The sequence below is a fragment of the Caretta caretta genome, chromosome 6, assembly GCF_965140235.1.
Source record: "Caretta caretta isolate rCarCar2 chromosome 6, rCarCar1.hap1, whole genome shotgun sequence".
Classification (NCBI taxonomy): Eukaryota; Metazoa; Chordata; order Testudines; family Cheloniidae; genus Caretta; species Caretta caretta.
Genome location: NC_134211.1, coordinates 64,027,155 through 64,044,499, shown reverse-complemented (window position 1 = coordinate 64,044,499; position 17,345 = coordinate 64,027,155). Strand labels below are relative to the sequence as shown.

Below are 17,345 nucleotides of genomic sequence, written 5' to 3'. Positions count from 1 at the left end.
GCGAACAAAACAGTTTCGTAGAGTCAAAACCTGTAGACACCTTCGTATGGAAAACCATTAATCCATAGGCACACAGAGAGCTCACTGCTCCTGAAGCTCAGCCTCTTAAAGTTCCTCTGTCTTCTCAAGAGTTACAGTAAATTGCACAGAGATGCTAGCCTCTAGCAATTTGACGTGTGCTGTCACTGAGCTTCTTTCAGGTGCCGGTACAATCCTGACAGTGCTGCTCTCACTTCTTGTTGCTGTCAGTGACTATTGTTGTTGTGCAAACCTGAGTCTCATGAAGACCCCACTGCTGCTTCCCTCCTTGCATCACTTTCCTCTATGGACACTCTGCATCTAACAGTCCAAGGGTACCCTTTCTCTTTAAAGGCTCTCTAGGAATAGAAATTAGAAAACATTTAGGCCATGTCTACATGAGCACATATGTCGGCAAAACTTCAGTTGCTCAGGGGTGTGAAAAAACACCCCCCCCCCGAGCGGCATAAGTTTTGCTGGCTTAAGTGTTTGTGCGCACAGAGCTATGTTGGCGGGAGACGCTCTCCCGCTGATACAACTGCGGCCGCTCATTGAGCTGGTTTTATTATGTCAATGGGAGACCTCTACACAATTGCTCTTACAGTGACACAGCTGAACCGATCCAGCTGTACCACTGTAAGCTTGTAAGTGTAGACATGGCCTTATGTTAGGGCAAGCCTACACTAGAAATGCTACATTGGCGCAGCTACGCCGCTGTAACATGTATGGTGAAGACACTCTGTGCCGATGGGAGAGCACTCTCCTGTAGGCATTAGTCCACCTCCATGAGAGGCAGAACCTACATAGCGCTGGTGTGGACAGCGCTTAGGTCGCTCTAACTTGCATCGCTCAGTGCGGTGTCTTTTTCACACCCCTGAGCAACATAAGGTAGATCGACTGAAGTGGTAGCGTAGACCTGCCCTTAATCAATATTCTTTACGGAATAAAATTTGGGGCCAGTTCTGTGGTGAAGGAAGCAGTGATGAAAATGACACAATGAGTTGGAAAGTGGATGCAATATACATTTAGCACAATGCCAGATTGGTATAAATTACATTATTAGTTATACTGATTTTCTGATCTACTCTCATACTGGGCCAAAGTCACCCTGGGGGCAATCTTCATTGATCTCAGTGGAGTTACACCAAGGAGAACGTTGGCCACTGATGTGTCACCTACACAGTAGCATTTGGCCCATGAGCTTCATATTATATAGAAAACACAGACATTATAGATATTAGATACTGGCCTGGGCTATGAAGTTCAGATACCAATTACCAGACCCTAGAAAAAAGCAAGTGTTCAGATCTGGGGCTTTGGTTCAGCCTATTATAAAAACAAGCGAACAAAACCGGCTCAGGGGGTCTGGGATCCAGGGTTTTGATTCAGACCCAGGCCAAATATAGCATCATGCAACTGCAAAAAGAAGGCAACTTCAGTAAATAGGAAAGCAAAGCTCCCTCTGGAAAAGGATTTGTACCAGAAAAGTTGTTCTTGCATGTCTCGGCCATGCCACCATGCTCGTCTGCACTCCAGCCAAACTCTCCTTCAGCTGATTGGATTCTCACTGGCTCTTACCTCTCTGCCTGGAATCAAACCAAGCAAGAATCAAAGACTATTTACCCTGGAGTTGTCATGATGATTCCGTAGTTGCCAGGTGCCCCTTTCGGAACCTTAGGTTACTCTGGAGTTCCGAGCCTTAAAGGACCGGCTCCTTCTTGCTTCTGATACAGTGTTTGGTATTTTGCAAGTGATCGTGGGAAACATTTCATACTAACAGGATAGTCCTTGCAGCTTACTGAGGGGTATATGCGGAGGCCAGACCTACATAAGGAGGAAAACATCGTGTGTTAAATTCATCCCTAGGGTACTCTACCGGAGCTCTGGAGATTATACTAGGGATTAATTATTTTAGCTTTATATACCTTCTATCTACTCCATTTTATCATTGAAAATGGAACCCTCTGCCCTGCCTGCTCTGTCACGGTCTGGAAAAGGATATATTGACCACATGGATTCATGCCTCCTGGGAATTCAGCAGGAAGTAGACTTACTGCTACCTGCTGTGTCCGCCATATCATGTGTTCATCTCATCTCACCTCCGGCAAGGGTTAGGCAAGGGACACCCAGGGTTGCTATTATGATGCAAGAGCTGAGCTCCTTTCAGTGGCTTCCGATTGTAATATGGTTGTCAGGCACCTAAGAATACCCTAGACACGAATAACAGTAAGGCCACACTGCTGGAGTGAGGTGCATTGGCTTAACTGTGTCATGACCAGTGACTGGAAGAGCAGAGGGCACTGCAGATCAGGAGTGAGGTGCACTGGCAGAGGTGTGTTAGAGCCCCAGATCCAAAAGCAGAGGGGTGCTTCAGATGCACATTGGTGTGTATTGGCAGAAGGGCAGGGGGATCCAGGACTGGATTGGCAGGGGATGTTACAGGTCATGGCTAAAGTACATTAGCAGGTCCATGTGCAAGAAGGAAGCTACTGTCTGTGAAATCTTGTTCTTGCTTCTGTGAACTATATTCACTCAGAAAGATAAAGATAAAGCAATCCCCTGGCTTCCTGTTCTGTATTCTTGATGTTTCATTCATAGCTTTAGAGGCTTCTTCAAATATTCATGTATCATACCATATCATAACTGAAGAAGAGAAAAACACTTCTTTTGCAGGCTCAGAAGCAAATGAAAAGTATAAACTCAAATCCCAGAGCACCAGAATATGATAACAGCTTTATGAAACATGAAAACTGGCAATGTTTTTATAATCATTGTAGCTTAGGGGACCAGTAATATTTCACTATTAGATTAATTTTGAACACTGACTCTACACACTGAAATAATGTTTCTACTTGTGTGAAGAAATTGAATTACATTTGTCAGTGCTGTGCAGAAGTCCAGAACTATACCAGCGAAGGGGCACTGAAGTGCCTTCAGCTGAAGCTGTGTGGAGACTCAACATTAGAAATGAACAGAGCGCTGTAGGTCAAGGTTGAGGAATAGTGCCAAGGCTGTGTGGTGGTCTCAGTCCAGAAAAGCAGGAGCCGCTACGTATCAAACTCGAGATGAGTTAGCAGAGCTCAGGCCCCTGTTGTTACCTGGGGTTTCTGTACCCAAAGCTCTTGGTAACTTTTGCTCTAGGTGAGGCAGTGGCAGGAAATAAATCAATGGCAACAAGACCGTCTGACTGAGAGGTGGCTGGCATAAACAGCACAATACAAAAGTGCTTTCACTTAAAGCTTTACTTTATTTAGGCTCCAGCACTTACACACGTCCTCAACAGATTAGTAAAACACCCCCCAAAATCCCAAATTCATATTTACCCGGGATCTTGAGGCAGTCCCGAGTAGATAACTGTAAATGTCCAGTGGCCAGCCTTCCATCTCCAGGGGAACCTGAGAGGTGTCCAAGCGTTCTAGTGTCCAGGTTGCTCAAGTGTCCGAGCTGAGATTTCTTCCTCTTTTTATACCCACTTTGTTAGTATTGCATAGCTTGCTCATCAAAAGAAACTGCTGATTAGAAGTTAAGTAAAGTGTGGAGATATCCAGCCTGTAGTTTCTATCAGTCAACCGGCTGTATAGCAATAGTTAACTGTTGGCAGACTTTCCATCTTGCAAAACTGCATGCTTTGGAAAAACAACTCAAGTCAGGAGGGCACAGAGTCATGTTTACTCCTCAAGGTCACTCACTTCCCCCTCCCCTCCTGGTCTGTTAGTTGTGCTAAGGTCAGAAAGGCCCCCGTTCAGCTGCTTTCAGCAATAAGCATAACAATTGGTTTTCCAGCTGCTGGCAGTGGTTTCATCATGTTACTGGGCTCTGGACTACCAAAAATGTGCTCCTACACTGTGTTTCCCCACAATTCTGCAGCCATGAAATCTGTCACAGCATCCACTCTTGTTATGGAATGAGAATCCAGAATCTAACCATTAGTTTTAAGAAAATTTGAAGTCATTGGAACTGCATCTGTTTATACCAGTTGAGGTTCAAGCTCTATATTTCTAATTCTTAAGGTTTCAGAGAAAACTTCCAAACATGAACCAGCTTTAAGCAACATAATCATGCCCACCTGAGACTGCAAACATCCTGAAACACTAGCTCTAAAATATGTGTCTCCTCTTAATCTCAATTGGATGTTAGCTCTGAAACATAACAATAACAAAGTACATGTGGATATTGACATCCAGTTCTTATGCATGCCCCACCATCCCAAACAACCTCCCAGCATGCCAGAGATGCAAACTGTGCCCTACACAATTTCCCAAACCTCTAACACCTTTTGCAATCTGTGATTACTATCTGCAGACATGCAGTCGTGTTGCAGCCGTGTCAGCCCCAGGATACTAGAGAGACAAGGTGGGTGAGGTAATATCTTTTGTCAGACCAGTTTCTAAACAATCTGTTCCATCTTGCATTTAGCTGTGATGTGCCGAGTACATCTCCCAGACCTGAAGGAAGAGCCCTGTGTGGCTCAAAATTTTCAAGTTTGTCTCTGTTGGTCCAATTAAAAATATTACCTCACCCACCTTATCTCTTGAATATCTGCAGATACATATTGTTAATACCAAAAAATCTGTGGCACACGAAAAATTTCAAAGTAGTGTAAAATAAGTTGAATTTAATATTAAACCAATAACACCAAAATTATTGTACCAATTTTATTATTAATGTTCATATTTAATTCAGTTAAAAGCTCTGTTTCTGAACGTTCCTGAAGCTACTGCACCATTTCTATTCCACCTCCTCGAAATGTCACAACAACTAGGAGGTCTTGCAATAGAAGTTAGGTCCAGTTTGCCAAAGGATACATGGGGCTTTGCCAGAGCTGTATATAGGCCCCAGGACGGGAACAGACAGGGGAGTTGCATTTTAGGAGTGAGTTGGAATGGGAGAGCTATAGAATAAAGACCTCAAACTTCATATCTACACCATACCCGACTTTAGCTAGTGGTATCAGTTTTTCTCTTTCCTGAGTGAATTCTCAAAAGTATTTCATCATTCAAATAGTTACTTTGGGGGCCCACCTTCTCCTTTTAGGATCTCGTGAGAATAGACTCTGAAAACCCATAGGAGGCTTTAAATGTAGAGGCCTGAGTCTACTCAGACTCCTTTCATTGCTGATCTTCTGAGACATCAGCTGTGCCGCTGACATTCCATGGGCATTCCTTTGAAATCAGTGCAGTGTTAGGACATACCTCAGACAGTGCACCACACAGCAGGCGCCTAGTACATTTAGGAGAACGGCAGATGCATTCTTCCCTACTGTGTTCTGCTGAAATGGCCCTGCTATTTTCAGTAGAAGCACATCAGAGAACACAAACACACGTAGACATAGAAGGACAATGAGCTACTGCCAGACCCCAGGCGGACTGTGTGATCATGTATAGCGCCACTGATGTTTTCATGTTCGCACCAAATCCTATGACTGATGTTTCCTTCTCAGACACTTCACTGAAACTTGAATCAAAAAAATGTTTCTGAGAGTATTGTCTGGTAGATGTAGTGAGGGGATTGAGAATCAAGACTCATGGTTCTTTTTCCCAGCTTTGAAAAATCAACCCACAGTTTAGGTGGGTAAGTTCAAATGTTCACCGTAACCCCTTTCTTTGCCTCCATTTCAGCATCTGCAAAATGGAGGTGCCAATACTGATTAGTTGTCTGTACAGTGTTGTGAGATTCTTGGACTGAAAGAGCTATAGTAATAGGTAATGAGAGCATTATCATTATTTAACCAAATCTTCACATCATCACAACCCGATCTTGAGATGTCCGTTGCACAGTTTCCTGTTTGAGGGATGGGTGAAGGGCAAACGTCAGTTATGGAACTAGGGCTCGGTTCCTATACAAAGGAGGTTTGCTATTTTCAGCCAATATAAAGCATTTTATCTAGATCTTGGTAAGATTAGTTTGGAGCTGGTTTGCTTGAGTATTGGCCACAGTTTTCTAGGGATAAAACCTAGAAAGGGTCCAGCTGAATCTTTCTTTGTGACACCTATGGAGATGAAGGAGATAGGGGAGGTGAAGAGGGTGTCAGGGAATCACAGTCGATGACAACAGGAGTACCATACTGAGCATTTTTAGAACTGGGAAGTTATGTTGTTCCTTACAAGGCTGTTCTCTCCTTTCTTATCGCCTCCTCCTACACTCTAGTACGTCAGCCTGTACTAATCTTGCAGGACCAAATAACTGCATTTGCAATGCCTGGTTGCAATGCAGTAGCATCCGTGTGTGGTGGGGGAGACTGTGTGGCACATGTCAGTGCAATAGCATCACGCATAGGTGCAACTGGAAGCCAAGAGACCTGTGAAGACTCAACATGATGGCTCACTGTGACATCTACAGCCCATCTGGGACTCTAAATCTCCGTGAGCTAAGCTTGTGGGGCACAGGATGCTCCTGTGAAAATCAGGACTTCCCTGTGAATTACTGGGGATGATGCCGAGCAGCGTTAACTCCATCTCCATTGGTCCTAGGGTCAGTGCCCATTTTATAAACACTCTTTGCCCTGGCCATGTTCTTCTCAGTGAACCCCATCACTGCTGCTACTGCCTGCACTCACATCTGATATTCAAGAGAAGATCTGACAGTGCATCAGTGTACCAAGGCCTTCCTGTTTTTGGCAAGCCCTGTCCACTTCTACAGAGTGTGCCTCAAGCAGGGACACTTCCAACTCGTTTTGGGACAGTTTGGCTCATCTCAGACCCTGATATCAGGCATGACAATCCCCACACGCTTTTCCTGTCCCTTACCCACGATCCCATCCCATCCCAAGTTCCATCCTTCTGTCTTCGCTCACAGGGGAGGGGGAATACTTCTGAACACAGAGCCCTTGGGGACGCACCTGTTCTCTCAAGCCTCACTCTCATCCTGCTGCTACTGGGCATGCTCACAAATCTGCACCAAGCATGCGGCTACAGAGCGTTCACACGCTGCACTAAGCCACCTTCATCACTCATTTAAAACTTGTCATCTGCAAATAGCCTTTGCGTCATCTCCAAATGGGAAATTAACTCTCTTCCTGTTTTCTTCTTTCCTTCTTTTGTTTTTCGTTTCATACAGCGCTGCTACTCACTCAAGGTAAGACTGCTTTCACTCCTTTGCTCTATTGGTGTGGCTTTGATTTCATTCTCTTCTTCAGTCAGAGACTTTTGTGCTCATGCTCATTGTGTCACAATTACTAGTGAGGCTGTGTACCCAAGGAGCGGATATATTAAGCATGCACTAATTATTGACACATGAGGTCAAAACTCAAATCCAAGTTTTTTTGCCACAAATCTAGGGGAAATGACCTTTCCAATAACATACAGCTGAACCTACAGCTCCTGATAGTTTAGGACATTGGACACCTCACCTCCCAGTCCCAGTCACACACCTTCCTTTCTGCATCTATAGTGTTTACTTACAATAAAACAGAGTGGGCTTAAGTGTGGCATTACCCCCAGAATTCGTCGTGGAAGGCAGCCCAAAAAAACCTCCTGGAAGTTTGGGTATAAGTGCCTCCTAGAGAACAATTGATGTGCCATCAAGAAGAGAGTGCAGTGTAGACCTCCGCAACACCCAGAGGGGGAAAGATCTGGACAGAATGCCCTGCCTTGCTAAGTTCACATTGTAGTATGGGTTATTCCTTCTGTATTTTTGTTATCCCTCCAATTCCAGGTTTGATCATGGTTGAGTTTGCACTAAAGAAACATTTGGCACAAGAAGCAGGCACCCGAAGGTGCAGAGAACGGCTTGTGGTTTTGTTTTTTAAATATAGTTGGACAAAAAAAACCTCTGAAAATTATAAGAGTCCTGAACTGGACTACAACTATCAGGAAGTGTCACTGCTTGGAACTGACAGATGCTTAACTGCTGTGACAGAAGCAGCTCTACAGAACACCTGGAAGTGCAGGGGGCAGGAGTCCTGGGGGGGCAGTCAGGAAGGAGATGGGGGGTTGGATGGGGCGACGGGGGGCAGTTAGGGGCGGGGGATCTGAGGGCGGTCAGGGGCCTGAGAGCAGGGGGCGTGGATGGGGCATGGGTCCCCGGAGGGCCATCAGGGAACAGGGGGGGTTGGATGGGGCAGGAGTCCCAGGGGGGCCGTCAGGGGGCAAGAAGCAGGGGGGATGCTAGAGGGCGGGGGCCAGGCCACACCTGGCTGTTTTGGGTGGCACAGCATCCCCTAACCAGCCCTCCATACAATTTCAGAAACCCGATGTGGCCCTCAGGCCAAAAAGTTTGCCCGCCCCTGTTCTAGGAAGAGTTTAAGGTGAACCATTCATACATGTTCATAATGCCCAAGTTATGGTGGGGGATGAGGTGAACAAGGCTTTCTTCCGGCAAATCACAGAAGTTACTAGATCGCAGGCCTGGGAGACTTCAATCACCCTGATATCTGCTGAGAGAGCAATACAGCAGTGCACAGACAATCCAGGAAGTTTTTGGAAAGTGTAGGGGAAAATTTCCTGGTGCAAGTGCTGGAGGAACCAACTAGGGACAGAGCTCTTCTTGACCTGCTGCTCACAAACCGGGAAGAATTAGTAGGGAAGCTAAAGTGGATGGGAAGCTGGGAGGCAGTGACCATGAGATGGTCGAGTTCAGGATCCTGACACAAGGAAGAAAGGAGAGCAGCAGAATACGGACCCTGGACTTCAGAAAAGCAGACTTTTACTCCCTCAGGGAACTGATGGGCAGGATTCCCTGGAAGAATAACATGAGGGGGAAAGGAGTCCAGGAGAGCTGGCTGTATTTTAAAGAATCCTTATTGAGGTTACAGGGACAAACCATCCCGATGTGTAGAAAGAATAGTAAATATGGCAGGCGACCAGCTTGGCTTAACAGTGAAATCCTTGCTGATCTTAAACACAAAAAAGAAGCTTACAAGAAGTGGAAGATTGGACAAATGACCAGGGAAGAGTATAAAAATATCGCTCAGGCATGCAGGAGTGAAATCAGGAAGGCCAAATCACACCTGGAGTTGCAGCTAGCAAGAGATGTTAAGAGTAACAAGAAGGGTTTCTTCAGGTATGTTAGCAACAAGAAGAAAGTCAAGGAAAGTGTGGGCCCCTTACTGAATGAGGAAGGCAACCCCCTAGTGACAGAGGATGTGGAAAAAGCTAATGTACTCAATGCTTTTTTTGCCTCTGTCTTCACGAACAAGGTCAGCTCCCAGACTACTACACTGGGCAGCACAGCATAGGGAGGAGGTGACCAGCCCTCTGTGGAGAAAGAAGTGGTTCGGGACTATTTAGAGAAGCTGGACAAACACAAGTCCATGGGGCCGGATGCACTGCATCCAAGAGTGCTAAAGGAGTTGGCGGATGTGATTGCAGAGCCATTGGCCATTATCTTTGAAAACTCATTGGACGACTGGAAAAAGGCTAATGTAGTGCCCATCTTTAAAAAAGGGAAGGAGGAGGATCCTGGGAACTACAGGCCAGTCAGCCTCACCTCAGTCCCTGGAAAAATCATGGAGCAGGTCCTCAAGGAATCAATTCTGAAGCACTTAGAGGAGAGGAAGGTGATCAGGAACAGTCAGCATGGATTCACCAAGGGCAAGTCATGCCTGACTAATCTAATTGCCTTCTATGATGAGATAACTGGCTCTGTGGATGAGGGGAAAGCGGTGGACGTGTTGTTCCTTGACTTTAGCAAAGCTTTTGACACTGTCTCCCACAGTATTCTTGCCAGCAAGTTAAAGAAGTATGGGTTGGATGAATGGACTATTAGGTGGATAGAAAGTTGGCTAGATTGTCGGGCTCAACGAGTAGTGATCAATGGCTCCATGTCTAGTTGGCAGCCGGTATCAAGTGGAGTGCCCCAAGGGTCGGTCCTTGGGCCGGTTTTGTTCAATATCTTCATAAATGATCTGGAGGGTGGTGTGGATTGCACCCTCAGCAAGTTTGCAGATGACACTAAACTGGGAGGAGAGGTAGATACGCTGGAGGGTAGGGATAGGATACAGAGGGGGACCTAGACAAGTTAGAGGATTGGGGCAAAAGAAATCTGATGAGGTTCAACAAGGACAAGTGCAGAAGCCTGCACTTAGGATGGAAGAATCCCATGCACCGCTACAGACTAGGGACCGAATGGCTCGGCAGCAGTTGTGCAGAAAAGGACCTAAGGGTTACAGTGGACGAGAAGCTGGATATGAGTCAGCGGTGTGCCCTTGTTGTCAAGAAGGCCAGTGGCATTTTGGGATGTATATGTAGGGGCATTGCCAGCAGATCGAGGGACGTGATCGTTCCCCTCTATTTAACATTGGTGAGGCCTCATCTGGAGTACTGTGTCCAGTTTTGGGCCCCACGCTACAAGAAGGATGTGAATAAATTGGAGAGAGTCCAGCGAAGGGCAACAAAAATGATTAGGGGACTGGAACACATGACTTATGAGGAGAGGCTGAGGGAACTGGGATTGTTTAGTCTGCGGAAGAGAAGAATGAGGGGGGATTTGATAGCTGCTTTCAACTACCTGAGAGGTGGTTCCAGAGCGGATGGTTGTAGACTATTCTCAGTGGTAGAAGAGGACAGGACAAGGAGTAATGGTCTCAAGTTGCAGTGGGGGAGGTTTAGGTTGGATATTAGGAAAAACTTTTTCACTAGGAGGGTGGTGAAACACTGGAATGTGTTACCTAGGGAGGTGGTGGAATCTTAAGGTCAGGCTTGACAAAGCCCTGGCTGGGATGATTTAGTTGGGGATTGGTCCTACTTTGAGCAGGGTGTTGGACTAGATGACCTCTTGAGGTCCCTTCTAACCCTGATATTCTATGATTCTATGATTCGGATCAAAGACCATATCCAAGACTTCATTGCAAATCAAGAGGAAAATATCTTTATGCTACCCCCTTCAATTCCTAATACTCTAAGGCAGTTGTCCAGAGAGTATGTCCAGAATCCCAAACGGGGCTAATTAGGAGATAACTAATGACAGCAAAGGTCACAGAATCCCCGAAGTTCAGTTCAGGATGCTTATGAAAAACTTCTCTGACCCACTTGGGCTGGGAATCCTTTAAGAGGCCTTTTTCTCCTATGAATTTTGTCAGTTCTTCAACTTCAGCAGAATGGGACATGAGTCAAGTGCAATCTTTCTCACAGCAATTTTGTTGCTTTAATTCACTAGCCACTTAATTTGATCAGAACCTCTGGAACCTAATCATTTGTATTAATATAATTTCCACTCTGTGATCAAATTCGATTGCCTTTGGCAGGTATTACTGGATAATATGTCACCAGCTATGGAAAGTTGCTGTTCAGTTAATAAAAAACGGCCAAATTTCTGACCTGGAGGAAGTGGAAGGGTCCTGAGGGTAGCGTACCCTGTTCCCCCTCCGTCACACTGGCTAGAGTCCACCCGCCTTTCGCCAGGCTGTCTACAATGCTATGTTTATCTAATGTCAAGTCAGTTGTGTGCAGCACATGAATTCTGTGCAGAGCTGGGCTGGTGTCACTTGTACCTTGTACGTGTTTAAAACTACAAATACCAAGATAGAAAATATCCAGAACAATATCAATAATATCCACACCCCCACATAGCAGAAACACACATTAGAGCACCACCAATTGTGGCTAATAAGGAGAAATGGAGGTGACATTTTCACTTAGTCCATGTCATTTTAGATTTAGAAAAAGCAAGCATTCAGGATTGTTTGTAAAAATTACATTGAAAACTACATTGAAGCTTGTCATCTACCCCGCTCCCAGCTTCTCATGTTACCTTTTCTGACCAAGCTCCTCATCTCCCTGCAGCTGCCCCACTGACCTGTCTTTGAGCCTGCAGGTATGACTACACTGCAATTAAACACCCGTGGCTGGCCTTTGTCAGCTGGCTCAGGCTCAGGAGACTTGGGCTGTGGGGCTGTAAAATTGCAGTGTAGATGTTCAGGCTCTGGGACTGCATGAGAGGGGAAGGACCCAGAGCCCAGGCTCCAGCCCAAGCCCGAATGTCTACACCACAATTTTACCACCCTGCAAGCCCAAGTCAGCTGACATGGGTCAGCCATGGGTGCTTAATTGCAGTATAAACATACCTGAGTGACCTAATGGCTCTGTCAGTTGGCCCCCTTTTGGTCTCCCCCTAGATGTCTCACATTTCTCCTGGTGATTCTTGTTTCCCTTGTGTGTGTATTTCACGTCTTCCGCCCACCATTGTTTGCTCTCCAGAAACCCGGCAGCTTTTAGGGCCAGGGCACCTGCTGCTCTGTCTCTTCACTCCTCCAGCACAGAGCACTGATGTTAGGCTTCTGCCTACTGCTTGCCCCTTAGCTGGCTTGTGAGGAGGAAAGCTCAAGTGGTTAGATATTCACTTCTGTCTGCATACACACTAGAACTCTGGATACGTATCAGTGACACAGATGGCCCAAACCGAGACTCTCCGGTCCAAGCAGCCCCTGATTTTGGAGAAGTTCCTTTCTTTGCAGCTAGCTTCTATGTGATTGCATCATGGGGGTGTGCTGAAATCACACAACGATGAGCTGCCTAGCAAGATTACCAATAATTTTCGTTTGCAAATCTCATGAGAGCAACTTTTGGGGGCATTATTGGCACTGCTGCTCCCAACCCTGAAAGTAAAGAAACACATGGAAAATGGAAAATATTTTTTTTAAAATGAGTTAAACTCAATGGGTTTGGATGAGCTTTGGGCATATGTTCAAGTCAGTGCTTATTTGAGCCAAACTGGTTCTGCAATCCATATTTGTGTCTCAATGAACTTTGAAAAGAACTGTTTTAGGATGCACATGATGGCTGCTAGATTAAAGTACTGTATCTGATTCTGACTGCATGAAATGAATGTGTTGGGCTGGCCTAGAACCACAGTGTAAATCTTTAGAGAGAAGGTTTTATCAAACCTCAGACCAACACAGATGTTTCTGTAAAATTTAAAAAAATGCCACTGCTCATATTTTTTTGTTTTCATTTAAACATTCCCTGCAGTGTTTGCAATGGAAATGGTACAGCACAGTTAGTGTGAGAGATTTTGAAACTGAAACTGAGTATAAACAAATGTGAATCTGACAAATATATTTTTATTGTACAACATAAGAGAAATGCACAAGGCAAACAGCATAAATAATGAAAAGTAAGTGAGATGTTTAAAATAATCTCAGGTGTCAGTACACTTTTAACATGTTGATTTTTAAATATACGATAAATATTTCAGTGACATTGTTCATCCAAAGACCTCAAGTGTAAATTGAACCACAAAAACCTTCTGTGAGGTGGATGAACATTAGCTCCATCCATAGATGGAGAAACAGAGGCCAGTGTGACTTCCACAAGGTCATCCAGCAAGTTAACAGCAGTGACAGAAATAGGACCTGGAACCCTTTGCTTTAACCACAAAGCCATGTTTTCTCTACTTAAAGTAGCTATTTTTGCAACACACCTATTTTCATCACTTTGGGGAATTCATAATTCTTATTGGTCTTATTCTTATTGTTGTTAATATTGGGAAATGACTACTCTGCATAATATTAATATGGAGAAATGGTGATGGTATTTGATAAATTTACTAGTATTCCTGTAGGAATGTCTGCCTGTCCTCTTTTGTCAGTGAATATGGTAATTTTTGCCTCTGCCAAAAGTAGGGCTAGGTGAGCCAGTTCAGAGCGAGGGAAAAACCTGGACTTTTAACCTAAATCTCAAATTGAATCCAAACCTTTTCTGACATTCAAAAAAGTTAGGATAGCTTGTTTGCTTCATTAGCTTGCATTTTTGCAATTATCTCTGTCCTTTCTGGTGCTGGCTGGGTTCAGAAAGAGACATGTCAAATTGCCATGAACATGATTGATTGTGTGGTATTTGCAGCATGACCAAAAGCAGGAATTACTGGAAATCTTACCAGACCCTGTACTTGTAAGATTTTCAGGCTGAAGAGGTTCAGATAATTGATTAAAGGCTCGGGGAAGCATCCAAATGTTTGGGTGCTTATTAGAACTGAGTATCCTAACCTCTAGTCACCCATTACTAAGCAAATGTCTCAAAGCACATTTTTGCTATTCATGAATGAAGTCTTATGCTGCTAATCCCAGTGTGAAGTAGATAAGTATTCATATCCCCATTTTACAGAACAAGCGACTGAGGCACAAAGTGGACAGTTGATTTGCCCAAGGTCCCATTGTGAGTTTGTGACAGAGCCAAGAATGGAATAGTCTGCTGATGCCCCATCTGGTGCTTCAGCAACACAAAATCCTTCCACTCGTAAGGGTGCTGATTCTCCTAGCTCATATTTAATAAGCTGGTACATGTAATGCCAGATGCATCACATCTCAAAACAACTTTCAATGGCTATCTAAATTCACACTCCCCCTGTTGTTAGAAAGGCACATAGAATATTCAGTGCTCAGAATGTGTGTGTGTGTATGTGTTCAGCTACAGACATATCAATATGCTAACCTCAGAAATGAGATTATCTCTTAGCCAACAGTCTTCCCCAAATCCAACTGATTGATAGACGGTTCTCAGAGGAGATGAGCTCATTCGTTCCCAAGATTTATTTTACTTAGCTGGGATTTTATTATTATGCAGCTGCAAGAAAAAGCCCATTTTAAGTATCATTTCAGTTTCTTCCTAACACTGCATTCCCCAAAAAGAGTGAACTTCATCTGCAGAAAAACGCATTCCAGACATGGGCGTTGGGTAGCTCATAGGATGGTTAATGAGCTCTGTGAGAGCCTCTAGTTTGCTGGATGGAATCCGCTCTAGTTCAGAGAATGACTAGAAGTTGTGGCCAGTTGATGGCTGTTTGCTGAAGTTGGTGTATTTTCTAATAGACAGATGTCCATGTTACAAGTGGCTTAAATGGCCACCTTGTCTCTATCTCAGCAGAAAAGCCAAGGATTGAATGGGCCATGGAGACTGAACTGTCCTTTCCCCTCCTCCGACTCTCCTGTCCTTCTCCCTTGTCACAGATGCAGACATTTATCATCTGTTCCCCTCCATGTACCCCAGTGATGCCATTCATCCCATTACCGGATGTCCCTGGGACCCAGTCTCATCCTATCTCCTACTCTTCTCCTTAACCTTTCACTCTCCTTTGACTCTCTCCCCCTCACAATATCCAAGTGCTGTAGTCTCTCCCTTCTGAAAAAAGACGCCCTTTCCCCCACTTGCCTCTCCAACTACCACCTCTTCTCCGTTTCATCTCTAATTTAATTGAACATGCTGTTTACAATCACTGTCTAGAGTTCTGCTCCTACAGTTCCATCCTAGACCCTTTCCACTCTGGCTTCAGTCCCATGCACTCCTCTGAAATGGCTCTCAGCAAAGTTTCTTCCTGGCCAAAGCTCAGAACCAGGACTCTATCCTGACTGCCATTTGCAACACCATCGACCATGCTCTTCTTGAAATCTTGACCTCCCAGGACTTCCATGACTCTGTCATCTCTTAGTTCTCTTTCTCCCTCTAATCATTCCTTCAGCATGTCCTTCGGAGGATCCTCCTCATCTCCCCTCCAGCTTTCTACGGGGGTTCCACAGGGCTTTGTCCTTGGTCCTTTTCTCTTCTCTCTCTTCCCCTTATCTTTGGATGATCTCATCTGCAAACACAAATTCAGCTTCCATCTCTAAGCAGACAGCTCACAGATTTACCTCTCTACTGCAGACCTGTGTCCTTCTGTGCAAACTAAAAGCTCAGCCTGTCCCACTGACATCTTGTGGATGTCTAGCCATCAGCTCAAGCTCAACATGGTCAAAACAGAGTTCCAGCCCCTCCCCACTACCTCCTTTCTTGATCAATGTGGATAACACCGCCATCCTGCCTGTCCCTCAGGCCCGTTACCTGGGTGTCACCCTCAAGTCTGACCTCTCTCTAAGTCCTCACATCCAGGCAGTATCTAAATCTTGCTAATTCTTTCTGCAGCACATCTCCAAGATGCAGCCTTTTCCTGTCCATCCACACAGCTAAAATGCTCATCCAGGCTCTCATCATCTCACATCTCAATCACGGCAACATCCTTGTCTTTGGCTTTGACAAAGACAATATTGCCCCACTCATACCCATTGAGAATGCTTCTGCAAAGATCGTTTTCCTATCCCATCGCTTTGCCCATATTGCTCCTCTTTTGCATCCTTCCACTGGGTTCCCCTTCTCTTCCCCCATCAAACATAAACTACTTGTTGTTACTTTCCAGGCCCTTCATGACCAATCCCCACTTGACCTATCATCTCTGGTTCACTATCAAAAGGTCCACTCCTGCCTCCAGTCGGCCCATCATACCAGCCTCCGGCACCCACTTGTTAAATTTGCTTTGTGCTTTCTCCGATGCTGCCCTCCGTGCTTGGGAGGAGCTCCCCATACACATCTGCAAAGCTACCTCATTATCCACCTTCAGAACCCTCCATAATACTCTCCTTGTAAGTCTTCGAGCCTGTCTCTTTTTCTGTGTTTAAACAGCATAGAGCCCAGTGAAGCCCTCACTTCAGGCTGTGGCCTCTAGCACTTCTGTAATACAAAGACATAAGCCCTGCTGTGCCCTGGACAGGGGCCAGCGGAGCCACAGCCCAGCAGCTAATCTGTGAAGTTAGGTGGAGGATTGTGTCCCCTCACCCTCCAGCACAGCTACACTAACCAGTGCTCCTGGGCCATAGGAAGGGCCCGTGCCCAGGACACAGGAGGGTGGGGTCAGAATTTGGCTCTTAGAATAAAAACAGCAAAAGGAAAAGCCTCTTGGCAGTTCTGTTACAGAGCTACACTTGCTAGAAGGAAGTGAGTGCCGCTGGGACATGAGATGGAGGAGACTCCCTTACATGCGCAGGCTGATGCTGACCCAGCCAGGTTTTCTCAGGTTTTTCTTATAGGTGACAAGCATTTTAGAGAGCAGGTTGGGGGAAGGGCAGTTCTGAGTCTCCTGCTGGCATCTCCTGCAGTGTCACTTTATTCCTTGACAAGCTGGTGCACAGCCAAGTGGGATACTCATTGTGTTTCACACTGGCAACAGATACACGGAAAGCCTTAGAGTGCTGTCCTGCAGGACTGAGATTACTACGGCTCTGTTTGGTATCACCTCTTTGTCTTTGCACGATAGCTGCTCTGCCTCCCTGCCCCTCACTCAACGTGAACCGCACTCCTATTACCTCAATGTGTCCCCCAACTCCCTTGAGTCAAGCACCTCACCCTCCCTGCCCAGGATGGATTGGCCATGCACCCCATCTCTCTCTCTGAGCCATTGTCCCTGCTTCCTTATCCCTAGTTTGAGCTCCCACCTCCTTCCTACCCAGGGATGATGTTGAGAAGCAGGGGCAGCTGGGTCACATTGTGAGGGTAGGTCAGGCAGGTGAAGGTGTTCCCAGCCAAAAAGAGACAAAGTGCCTTGGGAACTGCTGTTTCTAAGACTCCTCATTTGCATATGTTTCACAG

The 17,345-nt window shown here is 45.5% G+C and overlaps 1 protein-coding gene across 4 annotated transcripts in view; it reads left to right on the top strand.

The window, feature by feature from the left end:
* SLC8A3 (solute carrier family 8 member A3) overlaps positions 1–17,345 on the top strand; it is a 197,212-nt gene that overhangs the window by 156,041 nt on the left and 23,826 nt on the right. For 3 of the 4 annotated variants that reach the window (XM_048853161.2, XM_048853162.2, XM_048853164.2), the window contains one exon: positions 7,075–7,092. The exons of the other annotated variant lie outside the window; for it this stretch is intronic. In XM_048853161.2, the coding sequence (XP_048709118.1) occupies positions 7,075–7,092 (18 nt within the window). The remainder of the gene's footprint in view (positions 1–7,074; positions 7,093–17,345) is intronic. 4 annotated transcript variants of the gene reach the window in all.